At 53.6% G+C, this 27113-nt stretch overlaps 1 protein-coding gene across 2 annotated transcripts in view; it reads right to left on the reverse strand.

The window, feature by feature from the left end:
• DHX30 (DExH-box helicase 30) overlaps positions 1-27113 on the reverse strand; it is a 35685-nt gene continuing 8572 nt past the window's right edge. Inside the window, exons 2-20 of one of the 2 annotated variants that reach the window (XM_088150598.1) lie at positions 20554-20608; positions 14406-14536; positions 13106-13216; positions 10711-11066; positions 9746-9869; positions 9470-9619; positions 8384-8536; positions 7349-8167; positions 6760-6838; positions 6215-6319; positions 5824-5999; positions 5136-5342; positions 4531-4612; positions 4236-4429; positions 3982-4141; positions 3413-3570; positions 2922-3025; positions 2694-2833; positions 1-1785 (exon numbers count right to left, since the gene is read on the reverse strand). In XM_088150598.1, the coding sequence (XP_088006724.1) occupies positions 1550-1785; positions 2694-2833; positions 2922-3025; positions 3413-3570; positions 3982-4141; positions 4236-4429; positions 4531-4612; positions 5136-5342; positions 5824-5999; positions 6215-6319; positions 6760-6838; positions 7349-8167; positions 8384-8536; positions 9470-9619; positions 9746-9869; positions 10711-11066; positions 13106-13216; positions 14406-14536; positions 20554-20581 (3513 nt within the window). In that variant the 5' untranslated portion in view covers positions 20582-20608 and the 3' untranslated portion in view covers positions 1-1549. Of the gene's footprint in view, positions 1786-2693; positions 2834-2921; positions 3026-3412; positions 3571-3981; positions 4142-4235; positions 4430-4530; positions 4613-5135; positions 5343-5823; positions 6000-6214; positions 6320-6759; positions 6839-7348; positions 8168-8383; positions 8537-9469; positions 9620-9745; positions 9870-10710; positions 11067-13105; positions 13217-14405; positions 14537-16505; positions 16822-20553; positions 20609-27113 lie in introns of those variants that run through there. The other variant, XM_088150597.1, reaches the window with a different exon arrangement.

Raw genomic sequence — 27113 nt, forward strand, 5'->3', positions numbered from 1 at the left:
ATTTATTAGCTTTAATCTAGGTTGTAAAAAGGTTCCAGGATGAGTAACAAGCACTGACCTATCCGAGCATCAGAGTCACAGGTAGGTTTGGGGACATTCCCAGCAGCACTTTGGCCCTCCGATGGGTCCCGATGGGTGCGGCCAGCCGGCTACCCCTCGCCCTGGCTGAGAGGGTGTGGATGGAGTCTGAGGTTGGGCGTGCCAGCAAGCACACCAGTCTCCAGCAGGGAGGGGCCCAAGGTGCCAGCTGTGCCAGTGGAGGGGTGTGTGGGTCACAATCTCCTTCCCCAAGCTTGGCCAAAGAAGTGTCCATATCTTTGCCTGGAAATCATCAAGGCTGGGCAACCAAGCTGTGATGGACGACGACTTTGGCAGCAGGCTTCACTCTGGAAGACAGAACGGGACTGCTCCTGGAAACGGGACTGGCGATTCCTAAGTCCTGGTGGAAGAACTACGGTTTTCACCGCAGAAACCCCTCCCTCGTCCAGGGGATCATCCCAAGCAGCCCCTTAGCCAGAGAAGGCCAAACTCCTTCTGCGGGACTTCAGTTCGCTGCTGTTGCCTTCGATCCACAGCCATGTTTCCTCTCTGATGTAATGCGTTTGCCACAAAGCACAGGCACCACCCCAAGGAGATCAGGGCGCCGTCCACCCCGGGGCTGACGACCTCGGGGAAAGCCAGCCAAGGGCTGAGGACTGGTGTGCAGGAGGAACCGCAAGAGGCAGCCCGACAGGCTCACCAGCGTGTGAGCCACAAAAACGCCAGGTAGCCTCTCTCCCCTTCTTTGGGGGGGGCCTTCTAGGCCACTGAACTGGAGCACAGGAACTTCTCCCATGCCTGGCGTTACTCAAGGGGAAATGCAACCAGTTCCAGAACCCTAGTTGTGACTCCACAAGCAGAGAGGCCTCTGAGTTTGCCCTGCCCGCACAATCCTGGCGAGAGCTTGTGCCTTCCAGCCTGGTCTGGCCAAGCGGTGACTCCGGGGAGCAGAGGAAGAGGCCCCTCAAGTCCGTTCCCCCCGAACCAAGCAGGGGCTCTTTTCCAGAGCGCACAATGAAAGTCTTCCAAGTGCCGTGTTCCACTGCTCTAACCCTATCCTCTCGCAAGCAAGGGGGTCGTGATCCACCACGCTTGCTTCCTGATGTTCGGCCTGTCTTGCGTTGCCATCTTCAGGGCCTGGAGGCACGAGTGCACTGTGAGCAGCCCCTGTTCTCGACCGGGTGGAACAAAATCCATCCTTGCGTGTGAGCCCAATGGGGGCGGGGCCCACGTGCACGGGGAGTGAACAAGGACCATCCACCACACTGTCCTTGGAGGTCTCCAGGCGTGCGACCGGCATCCTTCACTACTGCTTGCAGGAAGAAACGGGCACTTTCTCCCCAACCGCCGCAGGGCAACGCCAACCACAGGAGAGCAGGCCCTGGGAATCTTCTGGGATGAGAGAGATGATGTCACAAGGGATAAATAGAACTTTATTTAAATAAACATATCTCAACATCTTTGTACAAATTACAAGTCCCCATGTCCAGATTCTCGGCCGCTGCCAGATTTAGGCTCCAAAGCTGCCGGTGGGCCCTTTCAGGAGGTCGACCAGGATGTCCAAGAGCTGGCTGTGTTGGTGATGGAGATCTCCGGGAATGGCTGCCATCTCGTAGCACAGGCAGGTCTCCACCATCCTGGAGAGCGCCACCCGGAAGTCGCGGAGGAGCCGGATGGTGTAGGAGTCCCCTTCAAGCACCAGCAAGTCGCTGTCAACCAGGGAGATGGTTGCACGCCAGCCGTCGTCTTGGGGAAAAGGACAAGGAGAGGTTAAGGCACAGTCCTCGAGGAGGCAGACAAGCAGCTGCATCTCACGTAATGGCCTCACCTGCAGCACGTGCTATTGCCTCAAGTCTCTGTTGCAGTTTCTCCACCGTGGCGACTTTAAGACATGTGGACTTCAACTCCCAGAATTCCCCAGCCAGCCATGCTTCTGGGGGTTGAAGTCCACATGTCTTAAAGTTGCCAAGGTGGAGAAACACTGCTGTGTTGGAACCCTCCTTACTCTGAAAGTCCTGTTTCTTATCCCTTTATCCTCAGGATTATCATTTTCCACATCTGGTCACTGGATTTGCGACTGTAACAACTCTGGCTCAGATTTTTTATTTAGCGGCAATACATCGCTGCATTAGAACCGCCCCAAGGCTGGACCGGACCCTTGCCCATCTAGTCCAGCCCCCTGGGTCGCCCAGGTGCCAAGTGGGGCTTGGAAGCTCACGAGCGTGACCTGGAGGGTGAGCGCCTTTTCTGCCATCCCCTTCGAGCCACCAGCATGTAAGGAATGTGGCCTCCAGCGTGGCGGCCTCCAGCATGGTGCAGCAGCTCAGATCGAAGGTGCGACCTGCACTCCGGATAAAGCAAGGCGAAGGAGCTGGGCAGAGCAGTTCTTCCCTGCCCTCTGGAGAGCTGCTTCCGATGCACCCGTGCAGCTGGAGGAGCTCTGGAAAACCCTAACGAGGAGCACAACGTGTGGATGGGGAAGACAGAGGAGGCTCCAGACAAGGAGGAGGGGGTGGAAAAGCTCTTTTGGGTGACCTGAACGACTCAACTGAGGCAGCAGGAAGAGAGTCCGATATTTGGGGCACGAGGCCTCGACTGGCCCAGGCAACCACGGCCACATTCTCTCAAACAAGGGAAAGGGACGGATTCCTCACCCCGCACGTGTACGTCCGTATCTGTCATCAGCAGCACTGCCAGTGGATGCACCTGCGAGGAGTCGCGCACGAAGACGCCCCCATTGGACTTGACCGCCATGAAGTAGGTCAGCCAGCGGCTGTAGAGCTTGGAGGACTCCCTGGAGGGAACAACGAGAGGTCGTCTCACCACTGGCCTGCAGCTCTCAGCTGGCCAGCAGGAGCCCCACGCAAGCCCAGCCCTCCCACCTGTTGATCGTCGACTTGTGTAAGAGGACGGTCCCTGCCTTGGTCCGGTACGTGTAGCTGTTGGGTTTGAATTTGCCCTGCCTGGTCACTTTCCCTTGCCGGACCTGCGGAAAAAGGGAGAGTTATTAGTGAGAGCAGCAAAGAGAGCTTTTCCCTCGGGGGACACAGGAGTGGCCCTCCAGGCCATCCTTGAAGGGGTTTCTAAAGGCAGCTCTCCGCAGGAACCCCCTGACCACCAAGGGGAAAAGAGAATGCCGCACCGTCTCCCAAGATCCCTCCGGAAGCTCCAAAGGACCCCACTTGCCACAGCCTGAGGACCTCCCCCCATTTGTGTGCAACCCCCTGCGTTGGGCTTTGGACCAGGCCAAATGCCAAGAGGCAGAGAACGGGGGACCATCCTGTTCCTTTGGCCTGCCAGGGCTAGGAATGGGAATCCACGGGGTCCATCAGCAGCCAAGGCCCCCACTCCTGCAGGGAAGGGTCTCTCCTACCTGGATGAGATTGGGGTACAGCCCAGCCATGAGGACGCCCTTCACCAGTTCCTCTTCCTCGCTGTACTGGTTGCACACAGACGAGGGCAAAAGGCAATCCGAAGGAGTCGGTACCAGGTAGGCCTCGTAGAGGTTCTCGGAAAACTGCTTCACGAGGCCTGTGGTGGCAGAGACACCGGGGCGCTCAAGCCTGGGGAAAGGAAGCCCCCAGCAGGTCCTCCCCAGTTCCTTCGGGGGGAAGGAGAATGGAGAGGGCCTGTTCTTCTTTTCACCCCCAGGGCTGGGGAAATGGCTCTCCTGCTTGGCAAAAAGGAGAATTTCTCAACCCACAGACAAAGTAGGAAGCTGGGAAAACGAAGCCCAGGGAGGAAGCAGGATCACCATTTTTCAAAAGTGCATTGGATGAAGGAAAAGCTAAGCTACTCTCCAGGACGTGAAGCAGCCAATTCCTCCTGTGCATTTTATGCCTGCAGACTGCTTCGGGGATTACAATGAATCCAGCACACAGAAAAGGCGCTGGGACGCTCCTTCATTGTCGCAGAGGGCTCTGAGGGGGGTGGGAAGCTCACCGTTTATGAAGCGCAAACTTGGGGCGTAGAGGGAGTAATCCTGCAGATAGTCATCGCGGGCACGGCTGTCCCTGCGCCGCAGGACGTCTTCCCAGCCCGCAACAGCCCTCACGAAGGCCAGGTGATCACTGCCACTCTCTCGGCTCAGCACGGCCTTGGCCTAAGGAAAAGGAGCACCGTTGCAAAGCATGGGGGGCGCCTCCCGGTTCGGCCAGCAGCCCCGCCCCTCCGAGCACCCCGGCAGGGCTCCTCACCTTGTCCACCTCCGTGCGGTTCTGCAGGCTGCTGCTGAAAGGGTCCCGCGTGAGGCAGGAGACGATGAGCAGGAGAGGCTGTATGCACCGGTAGATGGAAGCCAGCACAATCGCCTTGGCCAGCCGGGGGTCCGTGGAGATCTGGGCCAGGCGCTTGCCCAGAGTGGTCAAGGCCTCCCGGTGGTCCAGCACTCCTGGAAGAGACTCAGCGTGAGCGAAGCAAGGGGTAGAAATGGAGGAGCTGGGCCATTCTCCCTGGCAGTGGGGCATCCCTCCCTGCTTGCCTGGAACTCACCAATCTCCTGCAGCAGGATCACGGCCTCGTCCACAGCTTTGATGTCAGGGCTGTCCAGGGCTTTGGAGAGGAACTCGACGGCCTGCAAGCCAAAACCACGCACAGCATGAGGATCAGTCCAGGAGAAGGCGCATTCCGGCCCTCCTTACCTAACCCTCTGAATGCTCCTTCGGGATCAGCAAGGAAGAGGACCTGTTCACAAAATACTTTAAAGCATTTTCCAGGCTCAGGAGCAGCATCAGCTATAGAGTTTGAGTCTGCAACTATGGCTTAGGCAATAGGAAGATGGTCACCTGTTTCAGGCATCCTTGGCATAATTCAAACACGGCATGGGGGGAATAGATTGGCAGGTATTCCCAGTTTTTGCCCTGGACTGGCAGCGTCTGCCCACAGGCTCTTGGACACTGGTAGGGTACCTCTGGCATTAACCAATTCTAAAACAGCAGAGCCTTGCTCAGACCAGCTCTAGGGATACCATCTGTGCCATTCACACTCAGAGCTCTTAGCTGCTCTGCTGTAAAAGACCATAATGGGGAAACGGCAGAACAGAGGCGGCCAGGCGGTTCTGGCAGCAGCGAGGCAGGCTTGGCAGGCGCTCCACCTACTGTCTTCTCCGGTTGGTGGATCTTGGTCTGAACCACCAGGTTCTCCAGAGGGGTGCGCAAGATTTCAGGCACTTGAAAGGTGGGCATTCTGTCCAGGCGGCTGCGAGGAAAGAGGTGGTAGGCAAAGCCCGACTGGCAGCGGCCGGCCCGCCCTCGTCTCTGGACGACGTTGGACTTAGACACCCAGACGGTCTCCAGGCACGAGACCTGCAAAGAGAGGAAGCGGACCGTCTCGCCCACCGCCTGACCTTCTGCCGGTTAAGCATCTTCGGACCTGGATGAAAACCTGTTTGGGACCACGGAGCCCTGGGACGAAGCAGCCCAGGGACATTGTGCCCCAAGCCCCTGCTGGTAGAACACCACCGCACCAAGCAGGCTGAACACTCTGTGGGGCATCTCGATGTGAAGTCATGCCCGACAGCCCCATGGCCTGGGGCCGCAGAAACTCTTCCAAGGCAAGTGCAACACCTGAGGGTTGCTCTTAGAAAGCACCAGTGGGAGGAACAAAGCATGAAGGCCAGAAAGGATCTCCTGGCCACTAAGAAGCCCCACAATAACCGTTCCTCCTCCCACAGGTTCCCCAGCACCCCTGATCTAATCAAAGAGATGTGCTGGGGAAGAACAGCCGCCACCTCTCTGAAAGGGCTGGGAAGCCACGCAAATTAGAGCCCACCAGGCTCAGACCAACCTTGGTCTTCAGATCGTAGCGTTCCTCCTTGTGGGTCCCACTGTCCACCACATGCACGATGTCGTTGATTGTGATAGAGGTTTCGGCAATGTTGGTGGCCAGGACAATCTTTCGCACGCCAGGAGGAGGACGTGGGAAGATGTTTTGCTGGTCCATCATCGGGATATTGGAATGAACTAAAGGGGGTGCACGGGTGGGAGGAGGGAGACGGAAGCAACCATTAGCATCAGGCCCCCGTTTTCCCCAACGGGACTCGTGACATTCTCAACTTTTCTAGGAACTGTCGCGGGAGGAGGCTGGCCTGGCACTCTCCGGAGGCAGCTGAACTCCGGTTCCCGGTAGCCCCAGCCCCACCCCAGGGAGCAAGGGATGGCAGGAACAGCCTCTTCACCTGGCAAGATGAGATAGCGGCTGCTGTGGGATCCAAGGATTTCCATGAGGCGCTGCTGCGTTCCTTTGATCTCTTGCCAGCCCGGAAGGAAGCAGAGAATGCCGCCTGCAAAGAACCAGGACAGGAAGGCTCGCCTGCACCGCTCGACCCTCACCCCAAGGGAGGCGCTCAGCTGCCCTTCAGACCCTCTGACCTGAGAGCTGCTGCACAGGCGTAAAGCCACGCTGAGCACCCACAGATGCTCTTTACGGCTCCCTAATTCTGTGGGTCTCTAAAAGCTCTTCCCCTCCCAACCAGAGCCCTGGCAAACCACTCCCCGAAGCTTCATTTTACATGGGATGTAGCAACGGGATTCACAGACTGTGCTAATCACAGTTGGGTGAATTATCGGTAACTGGTGGAGGGCTGGCAAGGTTCCCCGAATACCCGCAACCCAAAGCACAGCAACTGTCTTATCGTCACACGCGAACCCGGACAGTCCGGACTGATTTCTCCGGTGAATCTGCCAGAGCTGCGGAGGGGGCGGGACGGAGACCCTGACCCACCTGGTTCTCCGTGGGCATCGATCTGAAGGACCAGGTCAGTGATCAGCTCAAGGTCGAGGATGCACTCTTCGTCTGATTGCTAGGGGCGAAAGGAGAGGCAGAATTTGCCCTGGCAGTGGAGGGCCTGCTGTAGCTCAAAGGAGATGCGGCCCTTCCGGCACAGGATTTCCCCCTTTTCCCATTTCTTGCAACAGGGCCCCCAGCCCTCCCTCCCTCCGGCCCCCTTTCCTCAGTTTCTCCTCCCCCCTGCTGCAGAGAGGCCGGCTCCCTTGCGCCCAGGGCGTGGCCCAGCTGCAGCTTCGATGAGCCCGTGAGGATGGGTGCTGTGGCCAGAGAGAGAAGCTCGGCCCTCCACTTGCTTTCTGTTGACTGAAACCTTGCAAGGCAAACTCTGTCGACACGGCTGGCCAAATCGTATTTTGGAAATACGATTAACATCGGCCTTGCTTCTCCCAGAATGCTGCTTCCTGCCCTCAACTGCAGCCAGCCCCCCAGCCTCTTGCTTGGCCATTTCCTCTCTGGAGCAAGTGAAAGGGGGACACAAGTGCCCCCGTGCAGCCCCCTCAGCTCAGCTCGCCGGAGAGCCCACCTTGATCTCATAGTGGCGATGCCGACCCAGCATGGCCAGGATCTCCTCCAGGTAGTACTCCTTGACTGGATACATGAAGCCGGGCACCTTGACCACCGGGCAATCTCCAAAGTACTGGGAGAAGCGCTGGTTGTCTCCGGTGGCACTCATCAGCACCAGCCGCAGGTTGCGATTTTGCTTCTGGATCCCCTTGAGCAGGATGAGCAGGAAGTCGGTGTTGACATCCCGCTCGTGCACCTCGTCCACGATGACGTGGCTGACCCCCTCCAGGCGGGGGTTGCCCTGCAGTTTCCGCAGCAGGATGCCCACGGTGCAGAAGAGCAGGGCTCCCCCTCGGGCAGGCGGCTTGCTCTCCAGCCGCACCTGGTAGCCCACGTTCCTTCTCATGCTGGGACCCAGCTCCTGAGCCACCCGCTGGGCCACGGAGATGGCGCTGATCCGCCGGGGCTGCGTGATGACCATGTTGCACTGGGCACCGCGCCCTTCCAGAATGAAGTGTTCCAGCAGTAACTGGGGGATGCGGGTGGTCTTCCCGCAGCCGGTGTCCCCGGCGATCACCACCACCGGGTTCTGCTCCACAGCGGAGAGGATGGCTTCCTTGTGGGAATCCACGGGCAGGGGGTGGCTATCCTGCCACAAGGTGCCCCTCCGCTTCCAGAGCGCCAGGAGATTCTGACTGAGGCGCACCTCTTCCGATTCGGACAGGGGGATGTAGGTTTTGCCCGTGATGGCATCGCTGAGGGCCCCCCCGGTCTCCTTGCTCAAGTTCATCATGTCATCTGCGAGCCGCGGCCGAGACTCTCGGCTGTCCACGGGGTACTGGGGGAAAGGAAGGGCAAAGGGAGCCCCGTGATCTGCCGCCGCTCCTGCAAGATTCCTGCCCCCCAGAAAGGCCTGACCCTGCGGTTGACGCACCGGAGGGACATCGGCTCGGCAGAGGCTGGGCTGTGATGCCTTGCCTGGTTCTCCTCCTCCCCCTGCCCAATGTCCTCTGCTTTCCCTTGGCTTGGACCCTCTGATACCAGCCGGGCTTACGTGGTTCAGGTAGTTTTCGATCTTGCGCAGCGTGGCCTCAGGGACCTTGATGTGGCAGGGCTTCCTCTGGTTCTCACCCAGCTCCCGCAGGGAAGTCATGTTGTACATGGCGTGGCTCAGAGGATTGTTGTTCTTGTCCACCAAGCCGAGGCTCTGGGAGGGAAAAAGGGCACTGTGAGGCAGCAGATGGGATGGGAGAGGGGGGTCCCCAAGAGCCCATGGGAAGCCAGGGTGGGCACTCGGAGATGCCAACGCCAGAAGAGGGGATGGGGGAGAAGGGCAGAGGGGAAAGCAGGAGGGCAGCGTTTCCTCCCATCTCCTCCCAGCGCTTTGGAGCTCGTAAAGGTGAAGGCTGTGAGACGGGCGTTCTCCGAATGGTGGTTATAAAGCAGAGGCTTGGCCTTTACCGCCCCAGCTGAGCTGGGAAAATGGCTGAGAGAGGAGAGAAGAACCCTGGGGGAGAGTTGGAATAAGCAAGAGGGAAGAGATGGTGATCAGACGACGTTCGCAGGTCACGGAGCAGAACCTCTGGAGGGACGGAGAGCTCAAGCATTCGGTATTTCTGGGTTCAGCATTATTCTCTCTTCCTGTGGTGCTTCCTCAATTGTATAGCGAGAGAAACGTGAAGTAAAGTGCAATAAATAAATAATAAATTATAAGCAGATGAATCAGGCCAGGTTTGCTTCATTCTGTATAGTATGGACCAGTTTCTCTCAACCTTGGCCCTTTAAGATCAGTGGACTTCAGCTCCCAGAATTCCCCAGCCAGCCAGCTGAAGTCCACTCATCGGCCAAGCGGCAGAGGTTGAGAAACTCTGGTATAGACTGAATGACGGCTCTTAACCTATCCATGTTAAATTTGCTTTTAAATGGAAAGCGATGTATTGCTTCATCTAATATGGCACGCACCTCTCTGGACACAAAGTACAGAAGAGGGAAAACAACATCAGGAAAGTCTGGAAGCCCAGAAAGGGGCCATTTTAACTCCGAGCCCAGAGGCAAGGGCTGAGGCAGGGATCTGAACGAAGAGGATACGGTGGCCCGGCTCGAGCATGCCTCAGGCCTGCCTGCCGTGCCAGCCACTCACCTTCAGCTTCTGGCAGGCCAGAGCGGCGGCCTTGTTCTCGGCTTCCACCTTACGGCGTCCTTTGGCAGCGAAGGTCATGGGGCAAGGCCAGCGGAGCGTCAACTTGCAGATCTTGGTCTTGGTGCCGACCGTCCGGAACTGCATGTACTCCTGCAGAAGGGCCGAGTTGTGGGGAGGGGCTGCGGTCACCCCCGCATTCCTGACCTGTCCCACCTGGGGGACCTGGCCTGTCTCCTCCAGCCCTGGGGAAACTGTCCTGCTTTGGGGGCAACTCACCTTGACGGTGGACGAGGACGTGGCAATTTGGATCACCTGGGCTAGGAGGTTTTTGGGCAGAGGAAACTGGGTCAGTGCCCGGAGGGCAGTGTTGTCATCTGTCATTTCCAGCGAGAACCCATCCCTGTGGGAAAAAAAAGGCAGGGGCTGGACTGGATCTGGAGGTTCCGTCTCCCTGCAGCCTCTCCAGGGATCCCTGGCTGCTGAAAGCCTTGCACACCGGCACCCGTTTTATTACTGGGAGCGCAGCGCAACTGGGTTGGATGTCCGCGCATTAGTAACCATCTTTAAAGGATGGATTAAGGATGCTACCTATAGACAGGCGGAGGAATATGACGGGAGGACCCTGGAGAGGGCTGGAGGCCCGGGAGACAGTGGCCCCCACCCAACCACAAGCAAAGATGTTCCCCCTGCCACCCCCACAAAAACACGACTTCCTAGCTTTCTTTTTTCCCTCTGGAGCCCACAGGGCCAAATCCCCCTCCTTTTAATTCTTCTTTGAAACAGGAAACTGAGGATGGACATTCCTAACCAACCGCTCTCGAGGGACACACATTTGAGTGAGGCTGGGGGCCACAGAAGAAGACCCAGAGCACTACCAAGCAGGTCTTTCATGCTGCCCAGGCAGGTAGGCGCTGAACTGTTGCATCACATTGCCCAGCAGAAGCTCCTGGCATTCTAGAATGTGCCCAAGATGATTTAGGGCCACCTTAGGGAGAGCAGTGGCCAAAGACACAGGCGGGCCCTTGCACCGGCTGGGGAAGATGCAAGCTGGGTGGCCTTTCTCCCCCCGAGGCTACCATGGTCCGAATAAGAGGCAGACGGAGAAGGCTCCCCAAGAAGGGAATGCTCTAAGGGCCCAAGGGGTGTTCCAGGGGAGAGGCCTCCAAGGCACCCGTCGAGACTCCGTCCCTAGTCAGCGCTCACGAGTCCCCCTGGGTGGGCCAGTGTACCAGAGGCTGTACCTAATGTCTCTGGGAGGGGTATGAGCTCCCGGCGGCGCCATGGACAGACAGTCGCTAACGTCAATGGCCTCCTCTTCAAGCTCCCCCTCCTCCAGTTCCCCCTCCTCCAGCTCCCCCTCCTCCAGCTCTTCGTTTCGGATGGGTCTGGGGAGCTGGCTGTGCTCCAGCGGGTGGACAGGCTCCTCAGGCTCCATTCGCCTCCAGCAGGTCGAAATGTCAGCCAGGGAAGGGCCGGACTTGGAGCGCCAGTGGCTTTCGGAGAACCACCTCTTGTCAGGGCAGCCCAGCTGTTCGGCAAGAATGCGGTACTTTGCGGCATCAAAAAGCTCATTCCGGGGTCCCAGCAAGCCCCAACCCTGGAGTAGGGAAAAGGAGGCTGTCAGCACGGCCATGGCAGATGAAGGGGAAAAAATACTTTTGACTGCATACGGAGGACGAGCTTGTTCTCAACACTGGCATGTTGGCAATCTACCACTTTTTGGCATTCCCAAATCCCTCCTGGTTAAGCCTGCTGGTCAACTGAGAAGGTCTTGACCCACTCAAATATGCGCAGCTTCTTTATATCAGATGAGAACGTATATCCTAAAAACTGGCCCTTCTCCCAGGCCTACTCTGTCGCAATCAGTTTCCAGCGATAAAGCTGAGATCTGCCAGGGATTGGACTCAGAACTTCTGTACGCAGAGCGTGCATCCTGCGCACAGGCCAGGAAGTTTCACAACTGGATTTAAAGCTGCAACTGAACTCGGAGAGACAGCAACTGTGCGTGTGTGTTCATGACAAATTTTGAGCAGGGGTGACAGGGAGGAAGTGAGGGACTTATAGGCTGGATTCCCACATCACATGAAGCCATCTTATTGCTTGCTTTTCCAGGCTTAATATGTTTTGTACCAATTCTGTTTTATTGAATAAACCATACAGGTAGTCCTCAAGTTATGACGACAATTGGGACCGGAAATTCTGTCACTAAGCAATGTGGTCGTAAAGTGTGATGTCACTTGACCTCATCGCTCAGCAATGGCCATCCCGTTGCCATTGTTAAGCAAAAATCACAGGTTGTTAAGTGAGGATCTCCTTGCAATTTCCTGCCAACAACCAAAGTCAGTGGAGAAGCTGGCAGGAAGTTGCTAGTCTTAGGTGGCTTGCCAGCAGGCTGGCAGGCAGGTAAGTGGGTGCCGGGTGGGAGAAGGAGCAAGGGGGTGCACGAATGGCCGGAGAGGTGTGGCACAATGGTGCTTATGGTGGCTGTTGCCAGGTGGGAGAGGGTGCGCAAGTGGCCAGGGAGGCGTGGCACGAGCACAGAGGGGTTATGGGAGAGTGGATGGGTGGGGGAGCCTTACCTGAGTGACTTGTGACCTTCACTGCTGGCTTCCTCATTGACTTTGCTTGTAGGAAACCAACAGGGAAAGGTGCAAATAGCAATCACGTGACCCCTGGGACACTGCAACCATTGTGTGAGCAGGTTGCAAGCGCTCAGATTGTGATTGCGTAACCACAGTGGTGCTGGGATGGCTGCAAATCCAAGGAGCGGTCTTAACCACCATTCATTCAGTGCCCTCGTAACTTCGAATGGTTGCTGAATAAATGGTCGTAACTTGAGGACTACTTGTAGTTAAACAATCCGTGCCTTAATACTAGGTATGGATTAAGAGGGAATACATGCAGGTTGAAATTGGTAAAAAATCCAGGATTTAGGAACAGTGTGCGTGTGTGTGTGCGCGCGGGCGTGTGTTTTAAATCTCATTATTATGACCTACATGAGTAGCTTCATTTGCAAATCAGTTTTTTTTTTGGTAAAAAAGGGAATCAACCTCTAATTTTGATAAGCATGATTACCGTATAGGCCTGCTGGGTCAAAGAAGGTATCCGGGATTGAATGAACCGTTTGGGATTGTCCCAGAATAGCTGCAGGGGAACTGAAGCCCTGGAGAGGAAATGAAGCTCCTCTTCAGCGCTCTCTAAATGGTACTGGTGCCCTGCCCTGTCCCAAACAGTAAGGAGGAGGAAGAAGGCAGACAGAAAACTTTCCACTTTTTTAGATTGATACTCTAGTCAAAACTGTGGGAAGCTAGATGCAAACTGCTGCCAACCCCACCCTAAACTTTCAGGACCTTTTCTCTGATGTCTTCTGCTACTCTGTCTGCCCTCTGGCTCCAAATGCCACAGAATGTAAAAGGTAGGGAAAGCTGAGGGGCATCACCCACCCTGCCAGATGAAAAGCTTCCTGTGTGTGGGAAAAACGGGTTCCTGACCTAAAGCCAGGCTGGTCTTCAACAGCTACTGAGTCCACCCTGAGCTCCTGCCCTTCAACTGGCCAGATGGAAGAGCCACCAAGGAAGCCAAAACTGGTTCCTGACCCAGCCATGGAAGGGGAGGGAAACCAGCCCTGGCCATCACCTTGAAGAGATGGCAAGCAGCTGCTGCAGCCTGTCTCTCAGCATCGATCTTCTTGGTCCCATAGCCTTCCACTTCCACATTCTTTGGCCACTTGATGAGCAGCGTGACTTTCTGTGGAGAGATGAAGATCAAGCCATCAAACGAACTGGGGGCTCTCCTGCCCTGGCTACCTCGGGCAAAGGGAGTCCGCTCCACTCCACAAGCCACCAGCTCAAACACACCTCCCAACTATGGGCAATTCTGGTCCACAGCTGGCTCTGCCTTCACAACCTTCTGTTGAGAGCATGTTCAACCTCTCTTCCCTCTCAGGATATCAGGATGGTGCAAACCCAAATGAGATCATCTGAGAGGACTAGGATGGTGCAGGTATAATAGCTTGCAGACCAGATGAGGGAAAGGAAGGGTTGAGTTTAAATCCTGCTCAGAGAGCCAGGCTGGGGCTCTCTCTTTGACCCACTCCTCAGGGAGAAGTCAATAAAAGGCGAAACGTGCAGGCAGAGAAGGTGAAAGTGGCTTTGGAGAAAGGATTACCAAAAACTCTAACACAGAAAATAATACACGCCACATACTGCAAGCACAGAAATACGGATTAGGGGTCAAAGCAGACTCACCCACCCCAGTGCTGTTACAAAAATCTACAAAAAAACCCCCAAAAAACAAAAAACAACAAGGAAGGAAGGGAAGAGAAACTCAGAGAGAGGCCTAGAGAGCTCTAATGTAGAGAAAGTGAAGACATGTGAATGGTGAAAGTATCAGATTAAAAAGAGAGAATCTACAAAATAGGAGGAAACAAAGAGGCCAGAATAAAAGAGGAGAAAGTCTTGGACTAAATAAAAACGGGAAAGGAACCGAAAGGCTACCGGGCTGAGACAGCAAGGAGTCCCTCGGACACTCGGATGCCTGCACAGAAAGTTCATACCCTGAGCAGGTGGGGGGGCACTCTTCTTCCAGCGGAGCCAAGGGGAAACACACAAGAGAACCCAGCAAAACCGCCTCTAATGAAACCGTACAAGATACAGCAACGCAAAAATACAGTAAGAGCACAGCCCTTCCACACCCTATTGAAACCACTCATCAAGAGGAAAAGGTATCAAATGTCATAACCCAGCATTTCCGATCCAGTTTTCACACTGCCAATGGGATGCCAAACAGAGCTCTGTTGAGATCTGCTCCCGGGTCACCGGTGAGTTGAGAACGGGCCTTCCTGACTACTTTTGTGCAACTGATTCCCCATTAAGAGTTCCTTCACTCGTAAGCAGGCGGAAATGATGCTTCTGAGAAAGTGCCAAAGCATCATTACCTTTTTCCGTGGCCCATTTGTGTGGATATAGATTAGCTTATCTCTTGCATGAGAGATACCGAGGGCTCGTCCAATAACACTGTTGAGGAGGTTTTTAGGCTGGGGAAATTCCTTCAGCAAATCTCTTGTATCTGCAATAAAACATGAGAAAGATCGTATTCTTGCTGTTGCCAATCAGTCACCATATAAACATGCCACACATTCATTTTTCTCAACTTGGGACTGCGATGCCTGGGACTCCTTTAGTTGTAGCTGGCTGTGAAAGCTCAGGGTGTGCCACGTTAAGGGAGGCGGCGCTAACTTAGCGTCTGCCGTGGCTCTGTCCCGCTGCAGCAGATGGTAGAACACCGTTTATGCAAAACTTGAAATCTCAGTATTCCAGTTTGAGTCATGCGGACACAAAATGCTGGAACAACAAGTTACCGTCGCTGGGGGTGGGGTGCAATTCGAACACTGCTCACTCTAGTGCGAACTTTCAGTGTGCTCTTCCATCACGTCACTCACTCCATCCATCTCGCCCACAGATTCAGCCAGCATGCCAGACTGTTCACCCAAAAGATCCAGAGGGCACTTTCTTGCTCACAGGCCCACAGAAATGCACACCCAGGGTTTGGAAAAATTAGACTTCTGGACCCAGGGAAAGAGGAAGTAACTCATCCAATTACTAAACAGAAGGCAAGGAGGAAAAGTACCAGAAAAATATAGGACATTTCTGAGGAAAGAGTTGGTTTAAACAGATGGACAGAACCCTGAGAAGCTTTCAGGGCAATCCAAAATGTCTCTCTTCCGCACAGCCTTTCCTAGGATGATGCTTCTAGCGGGGAAGGCATATCTTATCACTTGCATCTGACAAGATGAGGATCAGGGATCTGTGGCCCAATTCTCTGGAGGCCTGACAGGGAAAAACCCGATGGGGCTGAAGCGTTCCTAATGATGTAGCATAGCTAGCTAATGCAGACCCTAGTGATAAAAGGGACCCCCAAACTGTAGCCAGGCATCCAGACCATCAAGGCCTTATGACAGTAATGTTTTTAACCAGTGACTGAAGGCCAAGATTGAGTGGGCTTTCTGGGTCTCCGCAACAAGGGAATTCCATGGGAAGCGCAAGAATGCCGATAAATCCAGGCTATCTATTCAAAATGAAGTCAGCTTAGTTGGTTTCAAGCATGCGGGCAGGTAAGTCGGAGGGAGGTCTATCAGAGACCAATCTCCCCTTATGGATTCTATGCGGACCACGTGCAAGTGCATTCCCCACGGGAACAGGATGACACGTCCACTTGTCTTCTATTTTTTAGCTATCTGACAGTGGAGAGTCCAAGATTTGGATACGCAGGCTGACCACTGCAATTAAGCGACCCGAATATACCGCTACTGATTCCACAGAATGCTGGATGGGGCTAACCCTCATCATCCAGAAGTGGGAAAAGGAATTTCTGTTAGCGGAGAAACGGTTTAAAACAGACCAGGGTCGGCACCCCAAGTGACTGCACCTTCATTAAGACGCCGCCAATCCTGGCCTCCAGGTGCGGGACTAGCGCGCGCACGCACGCCGCTCATTTGCTGGCCAGGCTCCCTGAGGATCACGGTTGGGTGGTCCAACCAAGCAAGGGGCCGCCTGGGACGCTGACCCGGATACTCGGCTCGGGCCGTGTGAACGGCTAAGGTGACAAGCGAGGCCCTTCTACCGCGTCCGTGCCGCTTTTAAGCACGACGCCGTTTCCCAGAGACCCTCCCCGGCACGGGCGCCGCGGGGAGGGAGGGGGGGAGGGCGGGCTGCCGACCTCTGCGGCGCCGCGGAGCCCTCGCCCGCCGCCTTCCGCCGGCGCGGCCCGAGCCGCCCCCGGCCGCCCTTGGGCGAGGCTGCGCGACGCCCCCGGCCCAGCGGCCATTCTCCGGGCGCGGGGAGCGGCGGGGCGAGAAGCCGGCCCGCCCTTCCCAGTGGCCGCTGGGCTCTGGGCCGGGGCAAGGGGAGCGGAGCCCCGCCGTGCCTGGGGCCAGTCCCCCGACCCTGGGCTCCCTTTCCGAAGGGGCGGCCTGGGGCCCCCCGGCGCCGGGGGCAGGGAGCGGGACGGAACCCCCCGAGGCGCAAAGGCCACTTACTCCGCGACAGCCTCGGCAGCGAGAGCCGGAGGCAGGCGCCGCCCTCGGCGTCCCCTTGTCCCCCAGGACGGAGCTCGCCCTGCCGGCCCATCGCGGCTTCCTGGTCGCCGCCGCCGCCTTGCTCCCCCTCCTCCGGCTGCTCTGACCCGGCCGCGCGGTGGCACCAGCGCCCCGGCCACGGGCCGCCCAGTCCCGAAGGCGCCCAGCGCGGGAGCTCCGCCGCGCCGCCGCCGCGCAGGAGGGCCTGGAAGAGCCGGCAGGGAACCGCCATGCGGGAGCGCCGCCGGAGCCGGGGCAGACGAGAAAGCGGGAGGAGCGCCTGCCGGCGGGGCGGGGCGGGGCAGAGCGGCCGGCCGAGGGCGCCCCCGCGCGGCGCCAGCCCGAACAGCCGCGGAAACGGGGCCCCCAGAAAGATCAGCTTCCCCCGCGGCCAAGGGCAGGAGCAGGAGCCGCAGCCGGAGCCCCCCCCCCCGCGTCAGGCCGCCGCTCCTGCAACGGGGAAGCGGGGGGAGCGCCCATGGCGGGGCGCTCGACCCACTCCTTCCCCCAGGTAAGCGGGGCGACGACCCGCGAGCTCTCGTCCCCAAGCAGCGCACAGGCGGCTGCCGCAGGACTATGAAACTTGAAGGCCAGGCGAACTTTGGCCCCCGATGAGGAGGCCCTAGACAAGCCAGCACCGAGGGGGGCAGCGGCCTCGCGCCCCCCCCCCCAGATTGTGCAGGGGCAAAAATGCCGCCTTCCCATTTTAGCGGACTGACAGGTGCACAACGTCAAGGGCCGCTCAGCACCTCCTTGCGGGGGATGCGATGGCCCCGACACACAGGTCTCACATGCATCCCGAGGTGCGGAGCCCGTTCACACAGCAAGAGTGAGAACAGAGGCAGGCTGAGCACCGGTGGAAGCAAGACTGCGCCTCTTGCGCGAGGGCGAGGCTGCGCTTTCGCCCAGGCCGTGGCAGCGCGAGACCACAACGCTATTTCTGTACCGCGGAAGGCACCTGGCACACGCACCACTTCGTCAAGATGGAAGCGATCCTGCCGCCAGATGGGCGGACTACTGGCCCTTTCGTCCTTCAATTCCAGGTGCCTTCGCAGCCCGTCTTGGATGAGGAAACGCACCCCTTTAGGACAGTCTCACGAAGTGCTGTTCCCCAACCAGCAACTGATAACAACCAAGAACAAAGGAGCAAATCCGTGGCAGTGGACAGATCCCAGGGAGGCAGACAGAGACCATGTTGGCTAAGCTCCAGCCACTTGCCCACCCAAGGAGGTGGGAGCGTGCAAGGGCCGGCAGCCCACAGAGAGAACCCCAGGCGCTCTGCCACCAGGCCCGGGTCCTCCTCCTCGCAGAAAAAGCAGACGATCGGCCAGACTCCAAGGCACCCGACCCCATGGAACAAACGAGCTGCACCACCAGGCCTTCCTCCCACACAGCCGTCCATCCACGCCCACTCCTGGAAGAGAAGCCACCTTGGGCATCGACCAGGGCAGGAAATCGAGACAAAGCTGCCACCTTCTTTCTGAGGCAGCTGAGAAGTTGCATTTCCAGAAGAGAACAGCCCGGCTACCCGTCCTCAAGGATCCGGCCAGGGGACGGCTCAACCTCTGCCCAGAAACCCAAAAGGAAGTGGCCCAAGGAGGTCACTGCTGCCAGAAAGAAAGACCACTGGAGTCTCGCTGACCCTGACTGGAGAATCGTGTCCATGTTGCCAGGGAAGGGACTGCGCAGTGGCCGGATTTGTTTTCTACAAGGGCTAGGAACATTGCTTAGGTGGATCATAGCCACAGATGGAGCTCTGTGGAGGTGAAATGGAATGGGAATCGGAGAGGAGACTGCCCTCCTTCCTGTTTTGTGATGAGATGGCTGGTTTATATCAACAGATCAAGAAGTGTTTGGCTTATTCCAGGGTGTGAGGGCTTTGCGGCGAATCTCTGGCCCTCCCATCATTCTTAAGTTATGATAACTGGCCCTGGAGGGAACTGGGAGCCCCACCACTGCTTTCTATTGCAGCATACAGGAAATAGCAAGGGAATGTAGAAAGAATTGGGCTATAAAGAGACAATGAGAAACAAGGGTAAGGGTACTGGTTGAATGATCAGGGCTCACAGCTTACTGGAAAGAATGAGCCAGGATTTCTTTTCTCCACATATTTCTGTAGGAAGCCTAGAGAAGAAGGAACATGTTGTATAAACCAGTGTTCCTCAACCTTGGCAGCGTGAAGATGTGTGGACTTCAACTCCCAGAATTCCCCAGCCAGCTGTTCTGGGAGTGGAAGTCCACACATCTTCACGCTGCCAAGGTTGAGGAACACTGGTATGAACAACAGTGCAAAGAACAACAGGTAGGAAAGAGTTGGGAAACAGTTATGCAGAGCTGAAAAACAAGGGTGAGGATGGGCAACAAGCCCCATGTGAGCCCAGCTGGTGGTTTGTCACGGAGAGCGATAGAAAAGCGTTCAGCTTTGATCATGGAATGTGTAGGAAAGATGCCAAACTCAAAATTCTTTTTCTGTTTATTAAAGCACATCAAGCATTCCAAGCAGGTCATCACGACATTTTGTCTAGTAGGGAACAGAAGAGGTCGAAGGCACAGCTGGCCCCTCTTATGGCAGGAAGTGGAAGCGGCTTTGATCTGAGGTAGACAGGAAGTAACTGTTACTGTCCTCTCTCATCCCAGCATTGCCACGGCATCCGTGACAAACCACTAGCCTTCTCATGAGGAATCCTGCCCCTTTCCTTTGGCGCCTGGCCAACCGTCTGGATTCCAGGTTTTGGGTTTTGCAGTCGGTTCAGCCATCAGCAGGCACCCAAACTCACCTGCCAGCTGCGGTTGGGAAAATATCCCTTAAATGCTTTATACTCATGGAGAATTTCCCCTGCCTTTAGTCACAAGGCTGCAGAGGTGACAGAATGCTTGGTTACTCCCATAACTGCTCCCTCCTTATCTTTCTTGCAGCTCCTGTAATGACTTTGTGATTTCTACAGAAACACCTTATTTTAGGATCATCAGCTGGAGCTCGGGGCAAAGATAAGTGATGGCTTTAGAGGTTACTGTGGAGAACTAATCAGCTAAATGAAGAGACAATCTGGTCCAAGTTGAGAAAGGGGTGTAAAGATCTCAGCTCCAAGAACAGTGACTTGGCTAGGGTAGAACAAAGGGGAAGAAGTAAGAACAAGAGGGGGTCATGGGTTAAAGGAATATGTGTGGCTGTTCCAAATGGGGGGGGGGAAGCAAAATTAATCTAGTCTGAAAAACTAGCACAAGGTGTTCTGCACAAGTAATGGCAGCAGAATCCTATTTCGAGGGGGGGAAAACCATTACCAACACAGCTCCTGAAACTCTAAAACTACCTTCTTCAATCTGGTATTTTCAGGATACAATTTCCAGAATTCCTAACTGGGATGGCCTTGAGGAAGAAATCTGGAGGATAAATCAAGTTGGGAAAGACTGATCTAAAACATGGATCTGTTATGGATCACAGTAATACAGCTGCATGTTCACAATCAATTTCAGCAAAGGGTCAAATTGGGGCACGGGTTAAACATGCTGACTCTCTGAATCTGTTCTGCCCCAAGGCCATCCTGGCTGAGGAATTCGGGGGCCTGCAATCTCAGTTCATCTGGAGGGAGCCTGGATACGGAAGCTTATCCTAAGGCAACCTGCACTGATTGGATGAGCTTCAGATGGGCCAGACTTCAACTCCCATCACTTCTGGGAATGCTGGCTATGGACCATGGGAATTGCAATCCAACACACTGGCATACAATCCTAATCTTAACCCTAACCTTAAGGCATACAATGATTTTCAGTTTAGGACTGAAGTAAGTTGAAGTAACAAGAACCCAGTGTTGGTAGCAGCCAAAGTTCTCAGTTCACAGTGTGGCCTGGAACCAGCACTGACTGGGCGTTGCTGGAATTGCATTCACGGCAACAGAAGGAACTCCAGCCCCACAAAAGGCTGGGTGGGACGATGTGCAAGGATCTTTATACTCAGAGGCCCTCTGTAGGACCCCCACCCTTCTACTCCCAACTTCAATCAACATCTTACCTCTTCTACATGAATTCAGGGAGAACATCTCTGGCAGACCAAAATGATCCAGTTCCTGGAAAAAACAAGAGGAGGAGGAGAGAGGAGGCAAAATGCATTAAGGAAGACATTACAATCTTGTACCAATTCTCCCAACAAGTGCTTCAATATCGAGAGAGAGAGAGCCAGAACACAAGTGTCTATGTGTGCACTACTCTTATATTAATTGGACTGCAGGATTCAAAGTATCTTATTATCTTTTCCTTTTACTTAGGAATGTGCTGCAATCTGGGCCTGATGCAGAAAAGGTGCTTTGGAGGGGATGCGAGTACACTTGCTGCATCTTCCTGCAGTTCCAGCAAAGCAGTGTTGGAATTAAGGAGGCAGAGAGGTAGGACGACTTTGCTATACACCCTCATCGCCCCGGACTGTGCAACTTCCATGCAAGCCGAGAAACGTCTTTAAGGAGGTACCAGCAGGGGTGGTGAGGACACACACATCTGCTCTAAAGCACCTTTTCCCCTTTGGATTCTAGATAACTTTGCGTCATTGCTATTCCTTCTAACAGCTTCCCTAATCTTGGCTGAACATCACCAATTTCTCAATCATGTCTTTGTTCAAATCTGAAGCATTATCCTTCTGTTGTGTAACCTCTATCATCTTTTAGCTGTCACAAAGTGGAAACATGCATGAACTCTCATTTGTATTTTCTTGAAATACAGAACTACATAACTGAATCACATTTTCACTGAAGCCCTAGGAAAAAGAGAGCCCGCAATGCCATTCATTCTGCTTCTAGGCTGGTTTTTGCCCACTTACACACTAGATGTCTCAACAGGTGGCAGCACCTGGCTGATCTCCTATGAGCTCAGAAGTTAAGTAGGATCAGACCTGGTTAGTAACCCCCAAAGAACTCCAGAGCTATAGGAGAGATCACCTCCTGGGAAGAATCAATGGAAAATGCTTCCATATTTTGCTAAAAAATTCCTGCATGGATGTGTTCATGCACTCAGTTCAAAGGTATCTTTATCTTGACTTGGTCAAAGATGAAACCTGATCTACCAAGAGCTATGAGCAGGTAGCCAAGGGGAAAGAGTGACCAGGCTGTAAAGAACCATGATCCCCTTGAACAAAGGATCTAGACTAGCTTTTCAAGTGAGGCACATGGCTGAAATGAGCAAAGAATAGGAGCTTGCTTGCTTGCTTATTTATTTAGTAAACATACTGGCCACCCATCTCATATACACCGCTTATCATTGCATCAGCCTGAAAGTGCCAAAGAGAAGCCAGCAGACCAGTGTGAGGCCACCAAGCCAGATCCCTTTCCATCTCCTCTTACATCTGAGTTCACAGCAGCAGCCAAGAACTACAAACGGATTTTGGAAGAACCCCTATAAGAACCATTCAAGACAGTATAGCCCAAACACTTCCTGCATTTTTTCTCCCAAAGGCAGGGGGCTGGATACTTCATTCCCTAGAACAGGATTTCTCCATCTTTGTGGTACCATGGTCACCTAAAATATTAAATACATTGTGTGACAACCCCCCTCCCCCTGGGCATCAACAGCAGCAGCAGCGTGGGCATCAATAGGTGCTACAAGAATTAAGCTTTCTCCAATTGCGTGGAGTTCTTTTTTACTCTGGATTCTCAAGGCTCAAAATGCCAACTGCCATCACCCACTGTTAGCAAGCAGGGGACAATGGGATCCAAACTCCTCCCTGCCTCCAGAAGCCAGCCACAGGAGGACAACTGCTGCTGGAGAGCCCACTGGGCTCTGGTGGCAAAGCAGCTGGAGCAGCTACCTCAAGAAATGCCTGGTTCATCTGCTGGCATCTCACTGAGCACAGTCCTCCTTAAGGAGCATGGGCCGGGCTCTCTGGCCGCCTGGGCAAAGCTCCCTCCTGCCAGGTCCCTAACTGCCTTCGCAACCCATTGGTAAAAGGGGGAGGGAGAGGTACAGGGACAGAGGAAGTATTTTTGGGGGAAAGAGGCAAAGGAGGGAGTCAGGAATGGAGCCATAGGAAGCAGGAGGTGGCCCAAGGGAGCTGCACCCAGGAACTTGCTGCTTGCGTTCCTCTGAGGCATTCCGGCAAGTGGGATCCCTGCCAGCTCTCCTGGGAGATTCAAGCCATGGGACACAAGGGCGGCAATGACCTTCCAGGGATGGATGGATCTTACGATGGCTCATTTAATCCCTGGGGGTGGGTCTGGGGGAGTGAAGGGTTTCTTCCCATAGCAAAGGGCACATAATCCTTGCTTCAGGTACCCCAAGAGCCCTGCAATGTGTACGGCTGGTAGAGGAGCAACTAGCTTGAGAGGAGGAGGAGGAGGAGGCGGCGGCGGTGGCGGCAGCCAAGGGGAAAGGTGGAACAGGAGAATGGGGCTTCTCCTAGAATCCAAGGGTTCTGGCTGCTGGTGGTATGCATGCTGAGCATGCGATGGAAGCAGGATCTCTCTGCTGTCCTTAGGCCGGGGACAACAGCTGCTCGGCACTGGCAGTAGAAGGTGCTAAGCACATATCCCACGTTTACCAGTGGCTACCTAGAAGGAGAAGCTTAGCATTGTGCTCCCTTCCTGGCTCTGCTTAGGCCAGCACCTCTCCTCCCCACACGGTGTGGGCTCCTGCTCTGGGACAAGCAGCTCTGCAGACCCTGTGCTCCCCCTCTCCTCCCTTTCCACCTTCCTAGTCACCAGGAGATTTGCAGCCTCACAGGGAGTCATGACCCAGTGTGAGAAGCCTTCACCTCAAAGGAAAAGGGGGCTCTGAGGGTTGGCCATCTGTCTTACCAGTGCTGAAATATCAGTGCAGCCCTTCACCAGCACCACCATCCTCCATCCTGGTGGAGCAGGTCTAGAAGAAATCTCCTGTTTTGTAAATCATCTGCACTAATAGTGAAGAGGTAACGTTTAATGACGCAAACAAAACTGTAGGATCACTGTTTATAATTCAAGCTAGATGGGCAAGAGCTTGGCCAGACCCAGTTAAGAAGCTGTACAGGTCTACTTTTCTTTGGGAAATATGTTGCTTCAGGCAGCACCATCCATTATGCTCCAGACTTGCCCTCCCCAACCTGGTGCCCCTCAGATGTGCTGATTTCAACACCCAGGTTCCCAAACCATACGGAGGGCTCCAGGTTGGGGGAGGCAAGGCACAGCTGTAAAAGAAATCTTCCAGCTGATAAAGAAGAATCTCCCATCTGCAACTGAGAGGCTGGATGCATAGAATAACTGCTCCCTCATCTTAAAAAGTTAAGGGGAAGAAAGAATGGCAGCGGGAGTCATTTTTCTCCTCAATGCACAACAACCTGCCATTGTCGAAGCAATGCCTAGTATCAAGGAAAATGGCCTCCAAGCACCTTATTGAAGATTCAGGGATGCTGCTACCCTGAAGAACAGTTCACAAAATGAGGGTACCAAAGATTTTAAGTCAAAGAAAGGAGCAGAAACAAGAATACGATCTGAGGGGCTATGTTTGCGGAACAAAACCTTAGAAGAGTCTCATGGCAGGAAGGTCTGAAAGAACACAAGGTCAAATTGCTGCTTTAATTTAGCTATCCCAACTCACCCCAGAATGGTCTTTATAGTACTGCTCAAACTGTGTTGAACAGTGATTTCAGGGATTTTCTGTAGAGGTATTTGCCCCCTGCCCCCAAATCTGCCTTTATAAAAGGATGGGAGTGTTTGTGAAGTCTGCATCACAAAGGAATTCCTCAAAGGAAAGCTATTATTTATAACAGCCCCCCCCCCAATTTGCCCCCAGATCTGTTGAGCTATAACTCCCAGGCTGGGTGGAAAGCATGGGGGTTGTAGCCAAACAGTGCAATCAGCCCTCTTTGCTGCATGGGCAGTTCCTGCATATCTTTTAGACGGCAGCATTTCTGCATCCCACCTGCTCCTGAAATTCTCTAGGGGCCATCCAAATTGACTCTAAACCTTCAGAGAGTTTTTGGAAAGAGAGAGAAGAGAGAAGGGAGAAGAGAAACAGAAAACAAGAAGCAGAACACAGTTTAAACTTTTCACCTAGAAGCAATGCTTTTTACAATGTTTTCCATATTTTAAGAAACTGCAAAGAAAAGGTGAAGCACATCCTTGGATAAGAGCTGCAAAATGGTACCCTAGTTTCCTTTAACTAAGATTCTCAAGAACTACAAGCGATACAAGTAGTCCTTGACTTACAACCATTTGTTTAACGACCATTCAAAGTTAGGATGGCACTGAAAAAAATCAGTTATGACCAGTCCTCGCACTTCCGACCATCAGTGTCCTCTCAGCCATGTGATCAAAATTCAGGCACGCACCTAGAGTCACTTGTATAGTAAGTTGGGCAGCATATATAAATTTGAAAAATAAATAAAAAATAAATACTACAGTTGTAGCATCCCCAGGCTCACATGATCGCCATTTGCGACCTTCCCAGGGGCTTCTGATAAGCAAAGCCAGAACTGTTTTTACTGTAAACCACCCAGAGTCACTTCCTAGTGAGATGGGCGGTGACCAAATTTGAAATATAAATAAATAAATTTTTTGTTGTTGTTCAGTCGTTAAGTCATGTCTGACTCTTCGTGACCCCATGAACCATATTGCGCCAGGCCTTCCTGTCCTTCACTGCCTCCCTGAGTTTGCTCAGTTTCATGCTCATTGCTTCAGTGATGCTATCTAACCATCTCATCCTCTGTCATCCTCTTCTCCTTTTGCCTTCAATCTTTCCCAGCATCAGGGTCTTTTCCAAAGACTCCTCTCTTTGCATTAGGTGACCAAAGTATCTGAGCTTGAGCTTCATTATCAGTCCTTCCAATGAGCAGTCAGGGTTGATTTCCTTTAAGATTGACTGGTTTGACCTCCTAGCAGTCCAGGGGACTCTTAAGAGTCTTCTCCAGCACCACAGTTCAAAGGCATCAATTCTTCGGCGCTCAGCCTTCTTTATGGTCCAGCTCTCACAGCCATACATTACTACTGGAAAAACCATAGCTTTGACTATGCGGATCTTTGTTGGCAAGGTGACATCTCTGCTTTTTAATATGCTATCTAGGTTTGGCATAGCTTTCCTCCCAAGGAGCAAGCGTCTTTTAATTTCATGGCTGCAGTCTCCGTCTGCGGTGATCTTGGAGCCCAAATAAATGAAGTCTGTTACTGCTTCCATTTCTACCCCTTCTATTTGCCAGGAATTGATGGGTCCAGATGCCATGATCTTAGTTTTTTTTATGTTGAGTTTCAAGCCAGCTTTCGCACTCTCCTCTTTCACCCTCATCAAGAGGCCCTTTAGTTCTTCTTCACTTTCTGCCATTAGGGTGGTATCGTCTGCATATCTGAGGTTATTGATGATTCTCCCTGCAATCTTAATTCCGGCTTGTGATTCTTCCAGCCTGGCATTTCTCATGATGCACTCTGCATATAGGTTAAATAAGCAGGGTGACAGTATACAGCCTTGTCGTACTCCTTTCCCTATTTTGAAGCAATCGGTTGTTCCGTGACTGGTTCTAACTGTTGCTTCTTGGCCCGCATACAGATTTCTCAGGAGACAGGTAAGGTGGTCTGGTACCCCCATCTCTTTAAGAATTTGCCAGAGTTTGTTGTGATCCACACAATCAAAGGCTTTTGCATAGTCAATGAAGCAGAAGTAGATGTTTTTCTGGAACTCTCGTGCTTTCTCCATGATCCAGCGAATGTTGGCAATTTGATCTCTAGTTCCTCTGCCTCTTCGAAACCCAGCTTGTACATCCGGTAGTTCTCGGTTCACGTACTGCTGAAGCCTAGCTTGTAGGATTTTGAGCATAACCTTGCTAGCATGTGAAATGAGTGCAATTGTGTGATAGTTTGAGCATTCTTTGGCATTGCCCTTCTTTGGAATTGGAACGTAAACTGACCTTTTCCAATCCCGTGGCCACTGTTGCGTTTTCCAAACTTGCTGGCATATTGAGTGCAGCACTTTAACAGCATTGTCTTTTAGTATTTTAAATAACTCAGCTGGAATACTGTCATATCCACTAGCTTTGTTGTTAGCAATGCTTCCTAAGGCCCACTTGACTTCACTCTCTAGGATGTCTGGCTCAAGGTCCGTGACCATACCAGCATGGACATCAGGGACATTAAGATCTTTCTTGTATAGTTCTTCTGTGTATTCTTGCCACCTCTTCTTAATCTCTTCTGCTTCTGTTAGGTCCCTGCCTTTTTTGTCCTTTATCATGCCCATCTTTGCACTAAACGTTCCTTTGATATCTCCAATTTTCTTGAAGAGATCTCTAGTCTTCCCCATTCTATTGTTTTCCTCAATTTCTTTGCACTGTTCATTTAAGAAGGCCTTCTTATCTCTCCTTGCTATTCTCTGGAAATCTGCATTCAGTTGCTTATATCTTTCCCTTTCACCCTTGCTTTTCGCATTCCTTCTTTCCACAGCTATTTGTAAGCCCTCATCAGACAGCCATTTTGCTTTCTTGCATTTCTTTTTCCTTGGGATGGTTTTAGTTGCTGCCTCCTGTACAATGTTACGGACCTCCGTCCATAGTTCTTCAGGCACTCTGTCTACCAAATCTAATCCTCTAAATCTATTCATCACCTTCACTGTGTACTCACAAGGAATATG

This window comes from Python bivittatus, unplaced genomic scaffold (genome assembly GCF_059951505.1).
Source record: "Python bivittatus isolate LINGU-HERP-01145 unplaced genomic scaffold, Pbiv_v1 ctg000610_np1212, whole genome shotgun sequence".
NCBI lineage: Eukaryota > Metazoa > Chordata > Lepidosauria > Squamata > Pythonidae > Python > Python bivittatus.